Raw genomic sequence first — 19,313 nt, forward strand, 5'->3', positions numbered from 1 at the left:
AGAGGAGCACTGCTGGAGAGTGTGCACTCAGGATATGAATGGAAGCATCGATCACTGACGCTGCTGACAGTCTCTGACACTGGGGTTTAAATGCTTAGTGTGGTGTCCGCTTATCGCCCCCTTTTCCCCCCAGTGGGATAATCATGGGGAGACAATGGCTGGGGGGATTCAGAGGACATTGTCATTTCCACTATAAATGGCAAAACTTTAGTATAATTATGACATCATCAAATGGTTATGACATCAACAACCCAATGACATCATCTTTCATCAAGTTCAATTCTCCAGAGAATAATAATATAAAAAAACAATTGAAAATGTTTCCATAAAGGTCCAATCAAAATATCAAATTAATTAACCCTATGGTTAAATGCTGGATCTCAGAAAGATATAACTGATTATAAACTTCCAGGGGAAAAAAAAAGTTCAACACAACTGGAGCACTGGCCCTTTAACAAGAGGCGTGGTTTATAACTTGCTATTATCTTAACCCCGCCTCTTTTCCGGTTATAAACCCCTCCCTTTCTCTGGGGTCCTCCCCTTCGCCCTCCATTGTCCGTTTAGGCTCGCCTCGCGGCGCCCGATGCTGCCGCTCACGCTGACCCCGAATATTATAAGACCACAACAGCGGCGTCCCCGGAGCCCCCTAAAGCGCGGCAGAAGGCGGCCTGTGCGGGCCAAAGTCCACGTTCCGCTTCACACATTTCAGGCACTGGTTGGGGCAGCCTCTGTCAGGCCCCCGGCTGTGTAAATCCCTCCGCTTCCTGTCTTTCGGCCTCATTAGCTCGGTGAGGCGGCAGTGGCGGCGGCGACTCCTCTCTCAACCTCACACCGCGACCAGCGCTCAGGCCCCGTGACCGACACACCGCGGAGACCCTGAAAGGTGGGGAGGGAGGGTGATGGCGGCGGAGTCGGAGGGCGACAGCGGCCATGTTTCCGGTGCTCCGGGCGTTATGAGGCTGATGTGAAGGGATAATGGGGAGAGGGATTATTTTCTTTATCAGCGGATGGATACAGCCCTGTATCTGAAATCTGCTGTCCCGTCCAGTCAGGACCCTGCTGCTGCCCCCTGCCCAGCTGGGCACCTACCCCCCAGATAGACACTTTATATTTTTATTTTTATTCTTTTATATATTTTTCTTTATTTTTTTTTTTAATTAAAATATGCAATAAAAATAAAGAAAATTATATTATAAAAATAAAGTGAAAATATATATATATTTAATGTTTATTGTATATTTTAATATATTAAAAATCTAATTTTATTCCCCCTACATTAAACTCTGGCTTAATTTGGCTTGGGGAACATATATATTGAATTTACTGCTCATAATTTGTTCATTAAATGTTAAATTAATGGGGTCCCTTATAAGTTTGCATCCCCACCAATACTATATGCATTTAATGCAGATCAGCTGCTGGGGATATCGTGTGTCACTCCGGACAGGCTTTATATTTTGTGACAAGTTGTCCATTATTATGGCTGTTGCCAAAAAATAAAGCCTTCGCCATACAGGCTGCTGTCGGCCGAGTGCTGGTTTGGTTGACAGCTGTCGTTCATGGCTGCCCCATGCACAGGTCCGTTCTGCTGCGCGCTCCTGTGGCCTGTATGTAGCAGCCGCTGTCAGACCTATTACCCGAAGAACAAAAGGATTGATTGTTGGAGAATAAAGCAGCCGGATCCTTCTGTCCCCCAACCTCATCCATGGAGGGGCCCCACTCACACATTAGTGTAACTTGTGGCTTTAATGATCATGACGGGTCTGGGTGATGAGAATGATGGGGTGTTTGTGTTTAGTCCTTTTTACATAGGGGATCAGTCCCTAACTCATCAAACTTTCATTGTTGAAAGGAGCAAGACTCATAACTAGTGCTGAGTGAGCACTACCATGCTCGGGTGCTCTGTACTGGTAACTAATGATGAGTGGGCACTACCATGCTCTGGTGCTCAGTACTGGTAACTAGGGATGAGCGGGCACTACCATGCTCAGGTGGTCAGTACTGGTAACTAGTGATGAGCGGGCACTGCCATGCTCGGGTGCTCAGTACTGGTAACTAGTGATGAGCGGGCACTACCATGCTCGGGTGCTCAGTACTCGTAACTAGTGATGAGCGGGCGCTACCATGCTCGGGTGCTCAGTACTGGTAACTAGTGATGAGCGGTCACTACCATGCTCGGGTGCTCAGTACTCGTAACTAGTGATGAGCGGGCACTACCATGCTCGGGTGCTCAGTACTGGTAACTAGTGATGAACGGTCACTACCATGCTCGGGTACTCAGTACTCGTAACTAGTGATGAGCGGGCACTACCATGCTCGGGGGTTCTGTACTCGTAACTAGTGATGAGCGGGCACTACCATGCTCGGGTGCTCAGTACTCGTAACTAGTGATGAGCGGGCAGTGCCATGCTCGGGTGCTCAGTACTGGTAACTAGTGATGAGCGGGCACTGCCATGCTCGGTTGCTCAGTACTGGTAACTAGTGATGAGTGGGCACTACCATGCTCGGGTGCGCAGTACTGGTAACTAGTGATGAGCGGGCACTACCATGCTCGGGTGCTCTGTACTGGTAACTAGTGATGAGTGGGCACTACCATGCTCGGGTGCTCATTACCTGCAACTAGTGATGAGCAGGCACTACCATGCTCGGGTACTCAGCACTTGTAACTAGTGATGAGCGGGCACTACCATGCTCGGGTGCTCAGTACTCGTAGCTAGTGATGAGCGGGCACTACCATGCTCGGGTGCTCAGTACTCGTAACTAGTGATGAGCGGGCACTACCATGCTCGGGTGCTCAGTACTCGTAACTAGTGATGAGCGGGCACTACCATGCTCGGGTGCTCAGTACTCGTAACTAGTGATGAGCGGGCACTACCATGCTCGGGTGCTCAGTACTGGTAACTAGTGATGAGTGGGCACTACCATGCTCGGGTGCTCAGTACTGGTAACTAGTGATGAGCGGGCACTACCATGCTCAGTACTGGTAACTAGTTATGAGCGGGCACTACCATGGTCAAGTGCTCAGTACTCGTAACTAGCGATAAGCGGGCACTACCATGCTCGGGTGCTCAGTACTGGTAACTAGTGATGAGCGGGCACTACCATGCTCAGTACTCGTAACTAGTGATGAGCGGGCACTACCATGCTCGGGTGCTCAGTACTCATAACTAGTGATGAGCGGGCACTACCATGCTCGGGTGCTCAGTACTCGTAGCTAGTGATGAGCGGGCACTACCATGCTCGGGTGCTCAGTACTCGTAACTAGTGATGAGCGGGCACTACCATGCTCAGGTGCTCTGTACTCATAACTAGCGATAAGCGGGCACTACCATGCTCGGGTGCTCAGTACTGGTAACTGGTGATGAGCGGGCACTACCATGCTCAGGTGCTCTGTACTCATAACTAGCGATAAGCGGGCACTACCATGCTCAGGTGCTCAGTACTCGTAACTAGTGAGCGGGCACTACCATGCTCAGTACTGGTAACTAGTGATGAGCGGGCACTACCATGCTCAAGTGCTCAGTACTCGTAAGTAGCGATAAGCGGGCACTACCATGCTCAGGTGCTCAGTACTGGTAACTAGTGATGAGCGGGCACTACCATGCTCAGGTGCTCAGTATTGGTAACTAGTGATGGGCGGGCACTACCATGCTCAGTTGCTCAGTATTGGTAACTAGTGATGGGTGGGCACTACCATGCTCAGGTGCTTAGTATTGGTAACTAGTGATGGGCGGGCAATACCATGCTCGGGTGCTCAGTACTGGTAACTAGTGATGGGCGGGCACTACCATGCTCGGGTACTCGTAATAAGCAGTCGGATGCTTGGACAGGGTTGACTTGAGTACTCAAGTATAATGGAAGTCAATGGGGAAGATTTACAATTGACTTCTATTGTACATCTGAGCTTCTAACTGCTGGTTATGAGCACCCGAGCATGGTAGTGCCCGCTCATCACTAGTTACCAGCACTGAGCACCCGAGCATGGTAGTGCCCGCTCATCACTAGTTACCAGTACAGAGCACCTGAGCATGGTAGTGCCCGCTCATCACTAGTTACCAGTACAGAGCACCTGAGCATGGTAGTGCCCGCTCATCACTAGTTACCAGTACAGAGCACCTGAGCATGGTAGTGCCCGCTCATCACTAGTTACCAGTACTGAGCACCCGAGCATGGTAGTGCTCGCTCATCACTAGTTACCAGTACAGAGCACCTGAGCATGGTAGTGCCCGCTCATCACTAGTTACCAGTACAGAGCACCTGAGCATGGTAGTGCCCGCTCATCACTAGTTACCAGTACAGAGCACCTGAGCATGGTAGTGCCCGCTCATCACTAGTTACCAGTACAGAGCACCCGAGCATGGTAGTGCCCGCTCATCACTAGTTACCAGTACTGAGCACCCGAGCATGGTAGTGCCCGCTCATCACTAGTTACAAGTACTGAGCATCTGAGCATGGTAGTGCCCGCTCATCACTAGTTACAAGTACTGAGCATCTGAGCATGGTAGTGCCCGCTCATCACTAGTTACCAGTACAGAGCACCCGAGCATGGTAGTGCCCGCTCATCACTAGTTACAAGTACTGAGCATCTGAGCATGGTAGTGCCCGCTCATCACTAGTTACCAGTACCGAGCACCCGAGCATGGTAGTGCCCGCTCATCACTAGTTACCAGTACTGAGCACCCGAGCATGGTAGTGCCCGCTCATCACTAGTTACCAGTACCGAGCACCCGAGCATGGTAGTGCCCGCTCATCACTAGTTACAAGTACTGAGCATCTGAGCATGGTAGTGCCCGCTCATCACTAGTTACAAGTTGATTTGAAATATAGGCTGCAAACTCTCCTGTGGCTTTTTTTTGCCTCTACAAAGTCTGAATGTCCTAAGGAACAATCACTCTGTACTGTTATTTTATGCAGAAAGTAGGTTTTAATCAAACAGCGCATAACAAATGACAGAAATGTCAACAGAGGATGTGACAAGAAAGACGTTTCTACCAGCCATGGTTGTGATCAGTGTTGCTGAAATTAGAACGTATATAGAAAACAGATATAATGCGCTAATTATTTATATTCCAGTAGTATAGAAGGGGCCTCTTCTATGTCAGACTGTAATTGGTGTATGTATATATTGTTGTTTTCTATACGTTTTCCTTATGTTAGTAGCACTGTGATCAAGATCATAATTGGTGGAAACGTCCTTCGTGTCGCATCCTCCGTTGACATTTGTAATGCGCTGTTTGATTAAAATTTACTTTCTTCATGAAATAACAGTACAGAGTGATTGTCCTCTAAGGCTAGTTTCACACTTGCGTTGAACGGTATCCGTTGCATTGCGTTGTGTAACGGATCCAACGGATGTGTTGCATATAGTTTGTATAGTGTGTTGCACAACGGATGCAACGGATGCTGCAAAACAACGCAATTCGTTTTGATTTTTTTTTTTTTTACCAGCGGCAGACTATTGTGAACGATCAGCTGATCGCTCCCTGCAGCCGGCCGCCGGGTGATCAGCTGATCGCTCCCTGCAGCCGGCCGCCGGGTGATCAGCTGATCGCTCCCTGCAGCTGACCGCCGGTGATCAGCTGAGCGCTGTCACTTGCCGGCACCCGGGCATGCCAGCGGGCGGGCGGGCGCTCAGCTGAGCGCTGTGACTTGCCGACGGCCGGGCGCTCAGCTGAACGTTCGGCCACCGCAAGCCAAAATAAAGTTTGATTTGAAAAAAAACAAACAAACATGCGCAGTGAAATCCAGAGGATTCCGCTGCTCAAAATAACGTTACATGCTGCGTTCCTCCCGCTGGGCGGAAGCAACGGAGCGTCGCCCAGCGGAAGCAACGCAGGTCCTTTTGGTACAATCCGTCACCCATACAAGTCTATGGGAAACAGCGGAATCCGTTAACGGATTCCGCTGTTTTCCAAAAGGGCGGATTGTAACGGAAGGAAATAAACGCAAGTGTGAAAGTACCCTTACATGTGGGTTGTACAGAACCCCTTCACCGGCTCCTCGCAGAGACTGAGTGAGCACTAACCTCCTTACTACTGAATGTGTTAAAGAACAGAGACTAGTGTTGAGCGGATCCGGATCCGCACGGTTTGAGCGCCCGATCCAAGTCTGACCAGTACCCGGGATTCGGGTTTTTTTTTTTTTTTCACTCACTCTCTCTTTTCTCTTCTTGCTCTCTCTCTTCTCGCTCTCTCTCTTCTCTTTTCTCTCTCTCCTCTTCTCTTCTGTCTCTTTTTTCTCCTTTCTCTCTTTTCTCTCTCCTCTCTTCTCTCTTTTTTATTTCTCTTTTCTCTCTTTCTTTTCTCTCTCTTTTCTCTCTCTCTTTTCTCTCTTTCTTTTCTCTCTCTCTTTTCTCTCTCTCTTTTCTCTCTCTCCCCATTGATTTGTATGGCCGCGGATTTCGGATCCGGACTTCGACGGCAACCCGATCCGGATCCGCCGGACCCGGATTATGACTGATCCGCTCAACTCTAACAGAGACTCGATGCAAAAAAAGTGACATCTGCAAAAGAGAGTGCAGCCCGGACTGAAGTATAATCCGCCCTGCAGGGCTGTCTTCCCTTTACTGGTTCTCGATGTGCAAATTCACATGATAAACCTGCAGCACTTTTCATCCTGAACCCAACATCAAGGCAGTGTTTTTTTTTTTTTTATGTGGATATTGAAGAATCCACTTGAAAATCCACATGCAAAAAACCACTACATACGAGCCTGGCCTCGTCCACTCTTTTTTCAGGTGTGATTGTTTTTGCACCTATAGTCTTTGCGCCGGTGCTGAATATAAAGGTTTCTGTTGGCCTCTATCCGGAGACCTCTCCATGGGTGCACAGACTTTTTCAATGTCGACAGAATCCCGCACTGTAGCTGTATTATTCACAATTAAAACTGCAGCTTTTTGCTTACATTTTGGCAAGAACGATGACATTTACCAAGGTTTTGCAGTGTGATTGCAGCCATTGGTTCTGTTCACCGCCTACGGTCAAATCATTCGTAATCCCTGCTATAAAGTACTGCGGAGGGTCTTGCTAGGATGGGTACTAATATATAATAATCTTTTCCTTCAGATGCCCTCAGCCACAAGCAGCAAGGCTGTGCCGGGCTCCGGCGAGGCAGCAGCGACTGGTACTGGGAACGTACAGAGTGAGGCCATGAAACAGATCCTGGTGGTCCTGGACAAGAAGATCCGAAACCTTGAAAAGAAGAAGGTTTGTACTTTACAGGGCGGATGTGTATTATTAATGTGCATGATACGTTTTTTGTGTTTTGTTTGTTTTTTACACTTTTTTTGTACCTGGTGCCAGGTCATGTGAGATCACCAGTGGCCTCTGGGGTTTAGTGCGGATCATTCACCGCTCTTGTAACTGGATCCCTTTGTCACGTGCTTCTGCAATTCTAACTGCTCTTCACTTTGGAAATGTATCTGCTATTTACTATTTTGCGCTTTTGCCGCATTTTCAGCTCCTGGATCGGTTTTGCTCTCATAGACTCGTAACCCTCCAGTGTCAGCTGAAGTGCGGACACAATCCTCTTCAGATCTGCACTGGCCGGTGTTATTAGTCCAGGGGCCTTGACGGAGGTTGTAAAAGGAGAACTCTTGCCACCTGCCTACTGTTCTACACTTGTGGCCGCCTCTCTGGGCTTTGCTTTGGTTCTTCTCCGTGGAGCAATGGTCCTCAGGCTGTGGATCTCTGTTGTGAAATTGTTATTGCATGTTGGGAGTTGTGCTCTTGTACATTGACTGGTCTGTGCTGCTGGTCTGTGCTGTGATCCCCACCGGCACTGTACATTCTGTTGAGGGTGAGAGCCGCATGTTTGTCCCGGTGCTGTATGTGCATTGTACCCGTTCACATGGACACAGTGCGTGCTGTCTGCTGGCCATGAGCTTGACCCCTCGAGGTCACTTGCAATGCTGCTGAGTGGACTGGTGGCGGGGGGCGCCTCATTTCCGGTGGCAGGAGGTGGGTTGCCTCTGGACCGGCAGCAGGGGGGACGACAGTGTCTCTAGACCGGTGGCACCTCCAGTCCAGCGGCAGCAGGGGGTGGAGAAACAGCAAGCTGCCTCTGGACCAGGGGGGAGAAACGGCAAGCTGCCTCTGGACCAGGGGGGAGAAATGGCAAGCTGCCTTTGGACCAGCAGCGAGGGGGGAGAAATGGCAAGCTGCCTCTGGACCAGCAGCGAGGGGGGAGAAATGGCAAGCTGCCTCTGGACCAGGGGGAAGAAACGACAAGGTGCCTCTGGAGCAGCGGCGAGGGGGGATAAACGGCAAGCTGACTCTGGACCAGGGAGGAGGGGGGATAAACGGCAAGCTGACTCTGGACCAGGGAGGAGGGGGGATAAACGGCAAGCTGACTCTGGACCAGGGAGGAGGGGGGATAAACGGCAAGCTGCCTCTGGACCATGGAGGAGGGGGGAGAAACGGCAAGCTGCCTCTGGACCAGGGAGGAGGGGGGAGAAACGGCAAGCTGCCTCTGGACCAGGGAGGAGGGGGGAGAAACGGCAAGCTGCCTCTGGACCAGGGGGGAGCGGGGATAAACGGCAAGCTGACTCTGGACCAGGGACCAGGGGGGAGAAACTGCAAGCTGCCTCTGGACCAGGGAGGAGGGGGGATAAATGGCAAGCTGACTCTGGACCAGGGACCAGGGGGGAGAAACTGCAAGCTGCCTCTGGACCAGGGGGGAGCGGGGATAAACGGCAAGCTGCCTCTGGACCAGGGGGGAGCGGGGATAAACGGCAAGCTGACTCTGGACCAGGGGGGAGCGGGGATAAACGGCAAGCTGCCTCTGGACCAGGGGGGAGCGGGGATAAACGGCAAGCTGCCTCTGGACCAGGGGGGAGCGGGGATAAACGGCAAGCTGCCTCTGGACCAGGGGGGAGAAACTCCAAGCTGCCTCTGGACCGGCAACGGGGACAGCGTTGGAGCCTTTGCATCTCTGTGTGTGTGTGTGTGTGTGTGTGTGTGTGTGTGTGTGTGTGTGTGTGTGTGTGTGTGTGTGTGTGTGTGTGTGTGTGGGGGGGGGGGGGAATGGAGTGGGCAAATGCCCTCGACCTCCTCGACACATGGATGGAGCATAATTTCCCCCCCCATCCCTCCTACTGTTTTTAACGTATTGATGGCCAATGGGAGTTGTAGTGTGAGGATGTTGGGAGCTGCCTCTGTCCAGCCGGGACCCTGGTGACATGGAAACGAGGCCAGATCACGTGGTCACTGGTGATTGGCGCTGACTGCACCGACACAGGGCAGAGCATATTGTGAAATAAAAAATTAACCCTTCTCCTGACCGCTGCAGCCCATCACTGACAATAGTGATGACCATGTCCTCACCACAGAGGACGGTGATGGGCTGCAGCGGTCAGGTGACTGATGCATGTGATGTTGTCACGTCTGATATAAGATGGGGGTTTGTCCATCAATTTTTTTTTATTTTTTTTTTTTATTGCTTCCCCCTATTCTGGGGCAAAAATCCCTGAAAACCGGCTCCTAACATTGGTGGTGCCCCTGAATTGTGCTAGGGGGACATCAACAGTACCGGCTATTAACCAGCTCACTGCCAGCCCGCAGGAGGAATGGTCCCATCTATTGAACACCCCCCCATTAGATTTTAACCCCTTCTGGTGGGGGTTGTAGCTCTTTAAAGATACCGGGGGATGTAAAGCCCTGGGAGTGGCCCAGAGTATAGAACCGTCTGCGGCACTACAAGTCCCAGCATGCCTTGCCGGTGTGTGTGTGCCCGCGGCATGCTGGGAGGGCGCACGGCCCTTTGTGTCCAGCCGGGGGCGCCGCACATGGACTAGGCCGCGGGGAAACATGGCGGCTCCCAGTGTCAGGCGCGGAGGGGGAGGGGCGTCCGCAGCCTCATTGTGTCCCGGCCGGATGTGATGGCGGCGACGTGTGGGGCCCCGGGTGCTCTGCTGCGGAGGGGAAGCGCCTGTGAACTACAGCTCCCGGCATGCCCCGCGAGTCAGCGCGAGACCAGAGCCGCACGGAAACTCGCCTGGTCGCCCATAGCAACCATCGCGCGTTCACTTTGCGGCAGGAGCGCAAGTGACGTTGCTATGGGGAAGAAGGCCCGGCGCGTTTAACCCCTTAATAACAGCCACAGTTTTGATTGTCTATGACCAGATCCCCCTCCTCCTCCTCTGTTTATTTCTCTCTTCTTTGCGGCTGTTTGCTGGGTCTGATGGCCGCTCTTCTTCTCCAGCGCCCGGACTCAGAGTAAAGAGCAAAAGGTTATCAGCAGCTCGAGAGGTCCGTCACTGCTGGGGAACCATGGCGGACGCGCCCCCCATAACAATGACCCCGGCTATGTACAGATCCATTGTACCTGTCATCAGAAATCCAGGAGACGCATGCAAATCAGGCTGGGAGTGCACTGGGGGCGTGGCAAAAGGAGTTCACATGCAGTGCCACGCCCCCTGTGCACTCCCACCTTATCTGCATGTGTCTCCTGGATTTCTGATGACTTACACATTGGAGCTTTGCAAATCCCCCCCCCCTCCCCCTTATAATCTGGGCTCGGTATTGCAAGGACCCCACAGATTCAGAGAATGAGGGGTTGGATCCGACTCTGCAGATGGGTTAACCCTTTCTCTCGCTGGGCGTTTTTTTTTTTATTTTCCTTTCTTCCAAATGCCATAGCTGATTTTCTCTTAGCCGTATTTGAATTATTTTGTTTTTCCTCTTCACAATGTGATTTGGTGTTAATTGCAATAATAATGTGGGCAATTCAAGGTGAAAAAAACAAACTTTTTATTATTAGACTTTTTTTTTTCCCTGTGCAGGGAAAAAAATGCAGCTTCTTATAGGCTGAGACTTCTGAAATCTCATTCACACAGTGCTTTTATTTTTTTTTATTTATTTTAGATTTTTATTTTAATTTTTTTTTTTTTTATAAACCTGCGGTGAGATTTAAAAAAACAAACAAAAAAAAAAAACAACCCACAGCTTGCCAATCCTTTCAGCTCTTTCTATTTCACCCTGGAGTGGTGATTTAACTCCTTTCCGACCTATGACATACTATGTTGTCTCTCTGCCATTGATGCAGGCTCACACGCTGATCCTGCATCTTTCCCGGCAAATGAAGGCTGAATCATTTAGCCTTCATCTGCCTCTAACAGCTGCGGGGGGAGCAGCTCTCCACCTGTGGCTGTTAACCTGTTAGATGCCACTCTGCATCTCTGCCACCAGCATTTAACTTGCATTCTGGCATTGCGGAGGGGCTCAATGTGTTGTCATGACAGTGTTACGTCACCACCGGAGTCCGCTCCAGCGACTTCTGCTCCGATCGCCAGGCGACGCCGTGTTCCTGCCGTTGATGGTTATGGTGATGGGAGAGGAGTCGATGCTAGCGACACCGGTGGGCGCAGGCTCCGATCATCCACTGGGCTGGGTTGTCTTGGGATCTGCAGTACCACTGGCTGACTGTGGGTGGCATGTGTCTTCCAGCTCAAGTTGCCAGTGTTCAGCTACAGCCAATGGGAAGACACCGCACCCTTCTTAGTTCCCCTCCAGTCTGCTCACCTCTGCCACAGATAGTTCTGATTTCCTGGCTCCTGGTCCACCCTATTCTGTTTGGTGATTCCTGTGTGCTGACTTCTTCTTGTTTCCTGACTACCCTTCTGCCTGCTGTTTATGTACCTCGCTGCCCGATCCGGATTTGACCTCTGCTACGTTTTCTGATTACGTCCTTGTCTGCCGATTCTATCCCTGTTCTGCTATTCCTGGTTTGACCCTGCCTGACGACTACTCTTATCAGACTGCAGCCTTCCACAGGTAGTGATCTCCAGGGCCCTGTGTAATTCCAAATCCCTGTATAGGGGTTAAAGGGTTTCATGGTTCTGGGGGTCCTGCTTGGTGAGTGGCTTCCCTCTAGCCTGTCCATTACATCCCCCCCTGAGTCTGTTGATGCAGGCAGGCGTTACAGACAGCCAGGGGTTCTCTGAAGACCTCTAAGCCCATCTTCACAGTACTCCTGTGAAAACCAGCCCGGGGCCGGCATTCATAGGGGACTGCGAGACTGTGATTTCATATATATAATTAATAAATAAATATATATATATATATAATAATATAGAGCAATGCTAAGGCACAAGTGATAAGGGATCTATTAAAAAGTAGAGAAAGAAAGTGTTTGGGGAAAAAACAATATAAAATTCAAATTGCGCCCCCCCTTCCTTTTTACCACAATAAAAAAAATTGCACATTTGGTATCGCTGCGTTCGTAAAAGTCCAATATATAAAAATATAAAATAAATTAGTCCAATCTGTAAACAGTGTAACAAGGAGAAAATGTATTTTTTTTTTCTTTTCTGCCGCGGCAACAGGAAAAAAAGTAACAGGCAATAAAAAGATTGTATATACCCCAAAATAATATCAATAAAAATAAGCCCTCGCACAGCCTCAGATCCCAAAAATTGAAAACATTGCGGCTCTCAGTTGTGACACAAACAAGGTTTTTTTTTTTTAATTTTATCTTTACATTTTGGCATACATTCCCCCCACGTTTGGTATCAACGTGACTGTGCTCACCTGGAGAATCATACTGCCCGGTCAGTTTTATGGTAAAATGAAGGTTGTAATAAAAAAATAAATTTTGCTGGTCCCCCTCCCTCCCTCTTCGCTATTTCACCACACTTGGAATTTTTGTTCCCTTCTTGCCATTTACATCCTATGGTAAAATAAATGGTGTTGTTCAAAAGTACAACTCCTCCCGTAAAAAGCAAGTTATCACTCAGCAGTATCGAGGGGAAAAATAAAAAAGTTATGGATCTTGGAATAAGTGCAGGAAAAAAAACTAAAGTGCAGAAGATGAAAAATCGCCCAGTCTTAAGGGTTAAATCTAAGTTCCCTGACGCCAGTCCTTTCCTCGCCCTCCAGCGTATTCATTGGTTTCGGGTTACTCCCTTTGCTCTTTTGCAGTTTGTGACCTGTCGGCAGCACCTGTTTCATGGAGTCGCCGGAGGTCACAACTTCATACAAGTCTATGAGAGCCTCGTACTGTCGGGATGTGTTTCCAGAGGATTCGGATCTGCAGTGCCTGTGAAGAGGAGCCAGATTTGGTCTTCAGGAATTCTTCTCTTCCCACAGGATGTGGACTTGTAGAGAGGCCCTCCAGCCCCTACACTCCTCTGAGAACATGCAGGAGATAGTTTTTGGTCCACTCGCTTCCCTTTCCAGTTTATCCCCTTTCTTAGCAGCGGGAACTCTCCTCTTCTTGGGAGGTGCGTTCTTCCAGCATGCAGCCACACCACCCTGTCACTCTAGTTCTCCCACTCGGAGTTAAAAATTTAGGTCCTGGCTCTCTGTGCCTTATTGCGCCAATAGGCGAAGCCCTCGTCTTTCATCACTCAGAGAAAGCCCGTGCACTTTCTCGGGACCGTCCTCCTTCCCTGCTGATGTCACTTCTGGCCTATCAGTACAGCGGGAGCATTCTGCGCTACTACACTACTCGCCCCTCTTCCTCCGGAGTTCGCCATCTTCTCTCCTGCGTCCTCACGTTGCGTTCCTCCACTGCTGGTGTCCTCCAGCGCTTACATGCTGTCCTCTGCCTGGGTTGACTCTCCAACTCCTGTATTCCTCTTGCGTCACGTCGAGTATGCTAAGACCTTCTTCTGGTGTGACACGCTCCCCTCTGGCTTCCCGCTTTATGAGCAGATGACATCGTCTACCTGGTGTGAACTGTGTCTCTTTTTCGGTCTTTCGCTGATTTAACCAAAGTCTCTCAGACCTAGTCTCTATTCTGGATCGCCTTTCTAACATTCCACTGTCTCGGGTTCCCTGACCACCCCTCAGGCTGAGTAGGGACCCACCACCAGTTCTCTTCGTAGCAGGCCCTTCAGGAAATCCAGGAAAAGGATCTGATCCAGATCTCCTTCTCCTGGTCCCTCTCTCTCGTTTCCCTTTTCCAGAACCTAATGTAGCTTTCAAGTCCAACCCAGAGTCCGAAGTTCAAGAGAAAGAAACGATTGGATAATTTGTATTCTTTTTCTCCTATTCCAAAGAATTGAGTTGATTCTTCTACCGTGGACCCACCAGTATTCAAACTGTATACAAAGACTATCCCCCCACTGTCCAACGGAGCAGCCCTCAAGGAGTCCACTGACGGGCCCATAGAATCCCTGGCAAAGTCAGCATTCAAATCGGTTGTCCCTACGTTGTGTTTGGCCCTTGCTGTAACATGGGTATTTAATTTGGTTTCTGCCTTGGCCAAGCAATTGCAATGAGGCATTCTTGCGGACACTCCCATCTCACCAGATTGCTCTCACCGGAAAACAGCTCTCAGCTTCTCTTTATGTAGCCAGTTGTGCTGCGAAAGCTTCCTGTAACCTCGGGGCTATCCAGAATGATATGGCTTAAAGCTTTGCACGCCAACCCAGCATTTAAAAAATCTCTCACTGGTCTACCCTTCCCGTTCTTGCCTGTTTTGGAGCCAAGTTAGACCAGATTATTCAGGAAGTCAAGGGAAGTAAGAGAACCCTGCTCCCTCAACCAAGAACCAGAAGCCCTCGTATCAGAAAGGCTATGCCTTTTTGGCTGTTCTCTTCTGAAGGGTCCAACTGTCAAGAGATCACATCCAGACAGCCATAAAGGAAGAGACCTTTGTTTAAGCCGGTGTTCACGGGGTCAACAGTCCAGAACTCCCAGAAGCCGGTCCAACAGATTTTCATCCGCATGACAGGTCACCCCCACCTGGGATGCTTCTCTGGGTGGGGACATCTCTTTCAGGAGGTTTGGCTCTCCGTTGCCGAAGATGCTGGGGTCAGAGAAGTGGTATGGAATTTGCCCCTCTACCCAAGGACCGTTTTTTCGAGTCTCGTCCCCCAAGGGACTCCACCCTGATTCCAGGGGTTTTCAAGGCCATTTCTTCTTTTCTCCAGCTGGTTATCATCATTCCCGTCCCCTCGCAAGAGTGCTTTATGAGTTTCTTCTCCAATCTTCATCCCGTTCTCTCTCTGTTGGTGTCCCTCAAGGCTCTGTCCTGGGACCCTTACTTTTTTCTATCTATACATTTGGCCTGGGACAACTCATAAAGTCCCATGGCTTCCAGTACCACCTATATGCTGATGACACTCAGATCTACCTCTCTGGTCCAGATGTCACATCTCTGCTGTCCAGAATCCCAGAGTGCCTATCTGCTATATCTTCCTTCTTTTCCTCTCGCTTCCTAAAGCTCAATATGGCCAAATCTGAACTGATCATCTTTCCTCCATCTCCCCTGCACTCTCCACCTGATCTATCCATTACAACTAATAACATCACGCTCTCCCCAGCACCCAAAGTTCGGTGCCTCGGAGTGACCTTTGACTCTGCCCTGTCCTTCATACCGCACATCCAATCCCTCACCACCTCCTGCCGTTTTCAACTCAAAAATATCTCCAGAATCCGCCCTTTTCTCAATCCCCAATCTACAAAAATTCTAGTGCACGCCCTCATAATCTCCCGCATCGACTACTGCAACATCCTCCTCTGTGGTCTCCCTGCTAACACACTCGCCCCTCTCCAGTCCATCCTTAACTCTGCTGCCCGACTGATCCACCTCTCTCCTCAATACCACCCCGCTTCTCCTCTCTGCAAGTCCCTCCACTGGCTCCCAATCTTCCACCGTATCCAATTCAAATTACTAACACTGACCTACAAAGCTATCCATAATCTGTCTCCTCCATATATCTCTGAACTAATCTCTCGCTACACTCCAAAACGTAACCTCCGGTCCTCCCAAGATCTCCTTCTATCCTCCTCTCTCATTCGCTCCTCATGCAACCGACTCCAAGACTTCTCCCGAGCATCCCCAGTCTCCTGGAACTCACTGCCTCAACACGTCAGACTATCTACTACACTCGCAAGCTTCAAACGGAACCTAAAGACTCATCTGTTCAGAAATGCCTATAACCTTCAATGACCTCACTGCTTCACCACCGTGCGGAGCTGCCGCCCCACCACCGTGCGGAGCTGCCGCCCCACCACCGTGCGGAGCTGCCGCCCCACCACCGTGCGGAGCTGCCGCCCCACCACCGTGCGGAGCTGCCGCCCCACCACCGTGCGGAGCTGCCGCCCCACCACCGTGCGGAGCTGCCGCCCCACCACCGTGCGGAGCTGCCGCCCCACCACCGTGCGGAGCTGCCGCCCCACCACCGTGCGGAGCTGCCGCCCCACCACCGTGCGGAGCTGCCGCCCCACCTACACCCCACCTACTGTCTCCTCCCCAAAATCCTTTAGTATGTAAGCCCGCAAGGGCAGGGCCCTCTTCCCCCTGTGCTAGTCTGTCTATTGTAACGTGTACATGTATTCTGTATGTAACCCCCTCATGTACAGCACCATGGAATCAATGGTGCTCTATAAATAAACAATAATAATAAACAATAATAATAATGCCCAAAAAAAGACTTCTCCGGTCAACCCACTCTAGACCTCAAGTTACAGAACAAGCAAGTTTTGTCTTAATCATTTCAGAATGGAGTCCCTTTACTCAGTGATGGGATTCATGGATCCCAACGAATTCCTCTGCTCTATGGACCATTCAAGGTGCCAATCTTCACCATTTTTCTTGGACACCAAATGTTTCTCTGCTTCGCAGCTCAACAGCGTCGTTTCCACTTTGTAGCCCTCTCCTTTGTACTGGCCACTGCTCCCAGAGTGTTCACCAAGATCATGGCGGTGGTAATGGCCATACTACAAGCTAAAAGAATAATTTTCATTTTTTACCTAGACTATCGCCTCATCAAAGTCCCATCCTTCTCGGCAGCTTAGCAGAGTCTCCAGATCACTCTACTCTCACACCTTGGTTGGATTATCAACACTCCAAAGTCGTCTTTGATTCTGTCTCAGCTCTTGGTTTTTCGAGAGAGGCTTTTTGTCTCAAGACTACCAAAAGTCTTTCTTCCAGAAAAATGTCTGCTCTACACCAAGACATTTGTCTGTTAAGATGTCCTTGTCCACGGCCCCTACATTTCATTTGGCATTATGGTGGCTCCTTTCAAGGCAGTCACCTTCGTACAGTTCTATAGCAGACCACTACAGCTCCATTCTAGCTCTGAGAGACTGGACTATCCATTACCTGGAACAATCGGTCTCTTTTTCACTTTGAGATAAGTAGTGACTTATTGGCTGATGTCCACATTCGCACGTGAGGGACGGTCATTTCTTCCGATTCATGGGCAGATTTTAACGACTGATCCAGTCTCCTTGGTTGGGGAGCGGTCTTCCACAATCTTGCAGTCCAATGTCAGTGAAACACACAGGAGTCTTCTTTGTCCAGCAATATCCTTGAGATCAGAGCAATTCTTCTGTCCCTTCTTCATTGGCGGGACAATCCTTCTGGCCTTCCTGTTCACATTCAGTGAGTCAGTCAACGTCACAGCGATGTTCATAAACCACCAGGGAGGTACGCAAAGTCGATCACCCATAACAGAAGCTTCAGATTCTCTCTTGGGCAGAACAGAGTTCCAGCCATATAGGCAGTCCACATTCCCGGCCTGGACAACTGGGCCACGGACATTCTAAGTTGCGATGGTCTGACCACGGGGAAATGTTTTCTAAACCTGGCTGCATTCGAGCAGATTTGTCTTTGGTGGCACTCCCTGGACGTTGATCTGATGGCATCCAGATTGAACAATCAGGTTTCTCTGTTTGGGTTTAGGTCATGTGATCCGTTTGCCATTGACGCCCTAGCAATCCCATGGTCCCAGGTCTGCCTTCCCGTTATTTCTTTCTCTGCCTCTACTACCCAGGCTGATCAAAAAGATCAAGGCAGAAGACGTACCAGTCATCTTGATCTCCCCAGACTGGCCCAGATGGATTTGGTATGCTTAGCTGGTCAACCTCCTCGAAGACGTCTCATGGAGACTCCCAGATTGTCAAGAGCTGCTTTCTCAAGGCCCCCTCTTCCACCAGAATTCACAGCCTCTCAATTAAACGGCCTGGCTGTTGAAGATGGAGTTTTGAAGGCCTCTGGTTTCTCCGATTTTCAAGTTATTCAGACCATGATTAGAGCCCGAAAACCTCCCTCTTCCCATATCTATCTCATCGTACCAGGAAGGCCATCTTTCGTTGGTGTGAGTCCAGTCACGTGGCTTCTGTTTCTCCTGGCCTTCTAACAGCTGGGCATGGCTGCAAGTCAAGCAGTCCGCTCCATCAAGGGTCAAGTCTCTGCTCTTCCCATTGTGTTTCAGAAAACTTTAGTGCTATGTCCTCAAATTTGGACACTTTTTTTATTTTTTTTTCTGGCCTAGCTCAGAGTTCCTCCCTACCGGCCTCTGGTGGAACCATGGAATCTTGTTTTGGACTCACTATTACGTCTTCCCTTCGAACCTCTTCGGGAGGTGTCTGTCCTTTCTATCTTGGAAGGTTACTTTCCTAGTAGCCATTATGTCTGTTAGGCAAGTTTCTGAGAGTGTTGCAAGCGGCAGTGGTTTGTCGCTGTCCTCGCTGTATGTGGTTTTCTTGTTTATCTTTCTTCCCTCCCTTAAACTGCTTCGGGATTTCCCATGATATTCCTGTATCTCTTAATGAAGCGATAGAGAAAAGAGGATTGGGGTACTCACCATAAAATCTTTCTCCGAGCATTCATTGGGGGACACAGTGCTCTCCCCTTAGCTTTGTGCCAGTTAGTGGGTATATCTCCTGAGGAAGAGCCAACTTTATTTATTTTTTTGCCTAGTTTCAGCCTCTTCGTGGCAGCAGCATACTCATGACCTTCCTATGAAGGCTCTCAGAATTTACAGTGAGCACCTAAAATCCTTTATCCTCTCGCCCCCGTGCCCCAGTGCATAAGCTCCGGCCCCCCCATGGCGTCTGCCTTTACTACCATGTGACAGAGCGGTTGGTGGTGCAGAGTTCACTGTAATAGAAGCCACCGGGGTAACTGGTCCGTTTATGTCATTTCTCCTCCTGAATCTTCCCCATCACCTGTGCTATTATTGAGAAGGGGAAGGAGCCGCAGCAGCTCAGCCACAGACTGGAGACCCCGAAATGTTACAGAGCGGGGGCCGAGTGCTGAGGAGCAGAGATCATCATGTACAGAAAATGGAAAAAACAAAAGCATAAAATTAGTAAAAAAAAAAACCCCAACCCAAATATATATATTTGTTTTTACTATAAGTTGTTTTTTTAGGATTATTTGTAAAATATATGTTATACTGTATTTTTCGGATTATAAGACACACTTTTCCTCCCACAAATTTGGGAAGAAAACGAGGGGTTCGTCTTAAAATCCGAATATTGCTTACGAAGTGGAAAATTGGCACGGCCGGGCTGCCTTCTCCGTGGGGCCGGGCTGCCTTCTCCGTGGGGCCGGGCTGCCTTCTCCGTGGGGCCGGG

The 19,313-nt window shown here is 49.8% G+C and overlaps 1 protein-coding gene across 2 annotated transcripts in view; it reads left to right on the forward strand.

Moving 5' to 3' along the window:
- The first annotated feature begins 756 nt into the window (after positions 1-756).
- CAPRIN1 (cell cycle associated protein 1) overlaps positions 757-19,313 on the forward strand; it is a 75,223-nt gene continuing 56,666 nt past the window's right edge. For both annotated transcript variants that reach the window (XM_075325276.1, XM_075325277.1), the window contains exons 1-2: positions 757-883; positions 7,065-7,205. In XM_075325276.1, coding sequence (XP_075181391.1) covers positions 7,065-7,205 — 141 coding nt within the window. In that variant the 5' untranslated portion in view covers positions 757-883. The remainder of the gene's footprint in view (positions 884-7,064; positions 7,206-19,313) is intronic.

The sequence above is a fragment of the Anomaloglossus baeobatrachus genome, chromosome 10 (assembly GCF_048569485.1).
Source record: "Anomaloglossus baeobatrachus isolate aAnoBae1 chromosome 10, aAnoBae1.hap1, whole genome shotgun sequence".
Lineage (NCBI taxonomy): Eukaryota > Metazoa > Chordata > Amphibia > Anura > Aromobatidae > Anomaloglossus > Anomaloglossus baeobatrachus.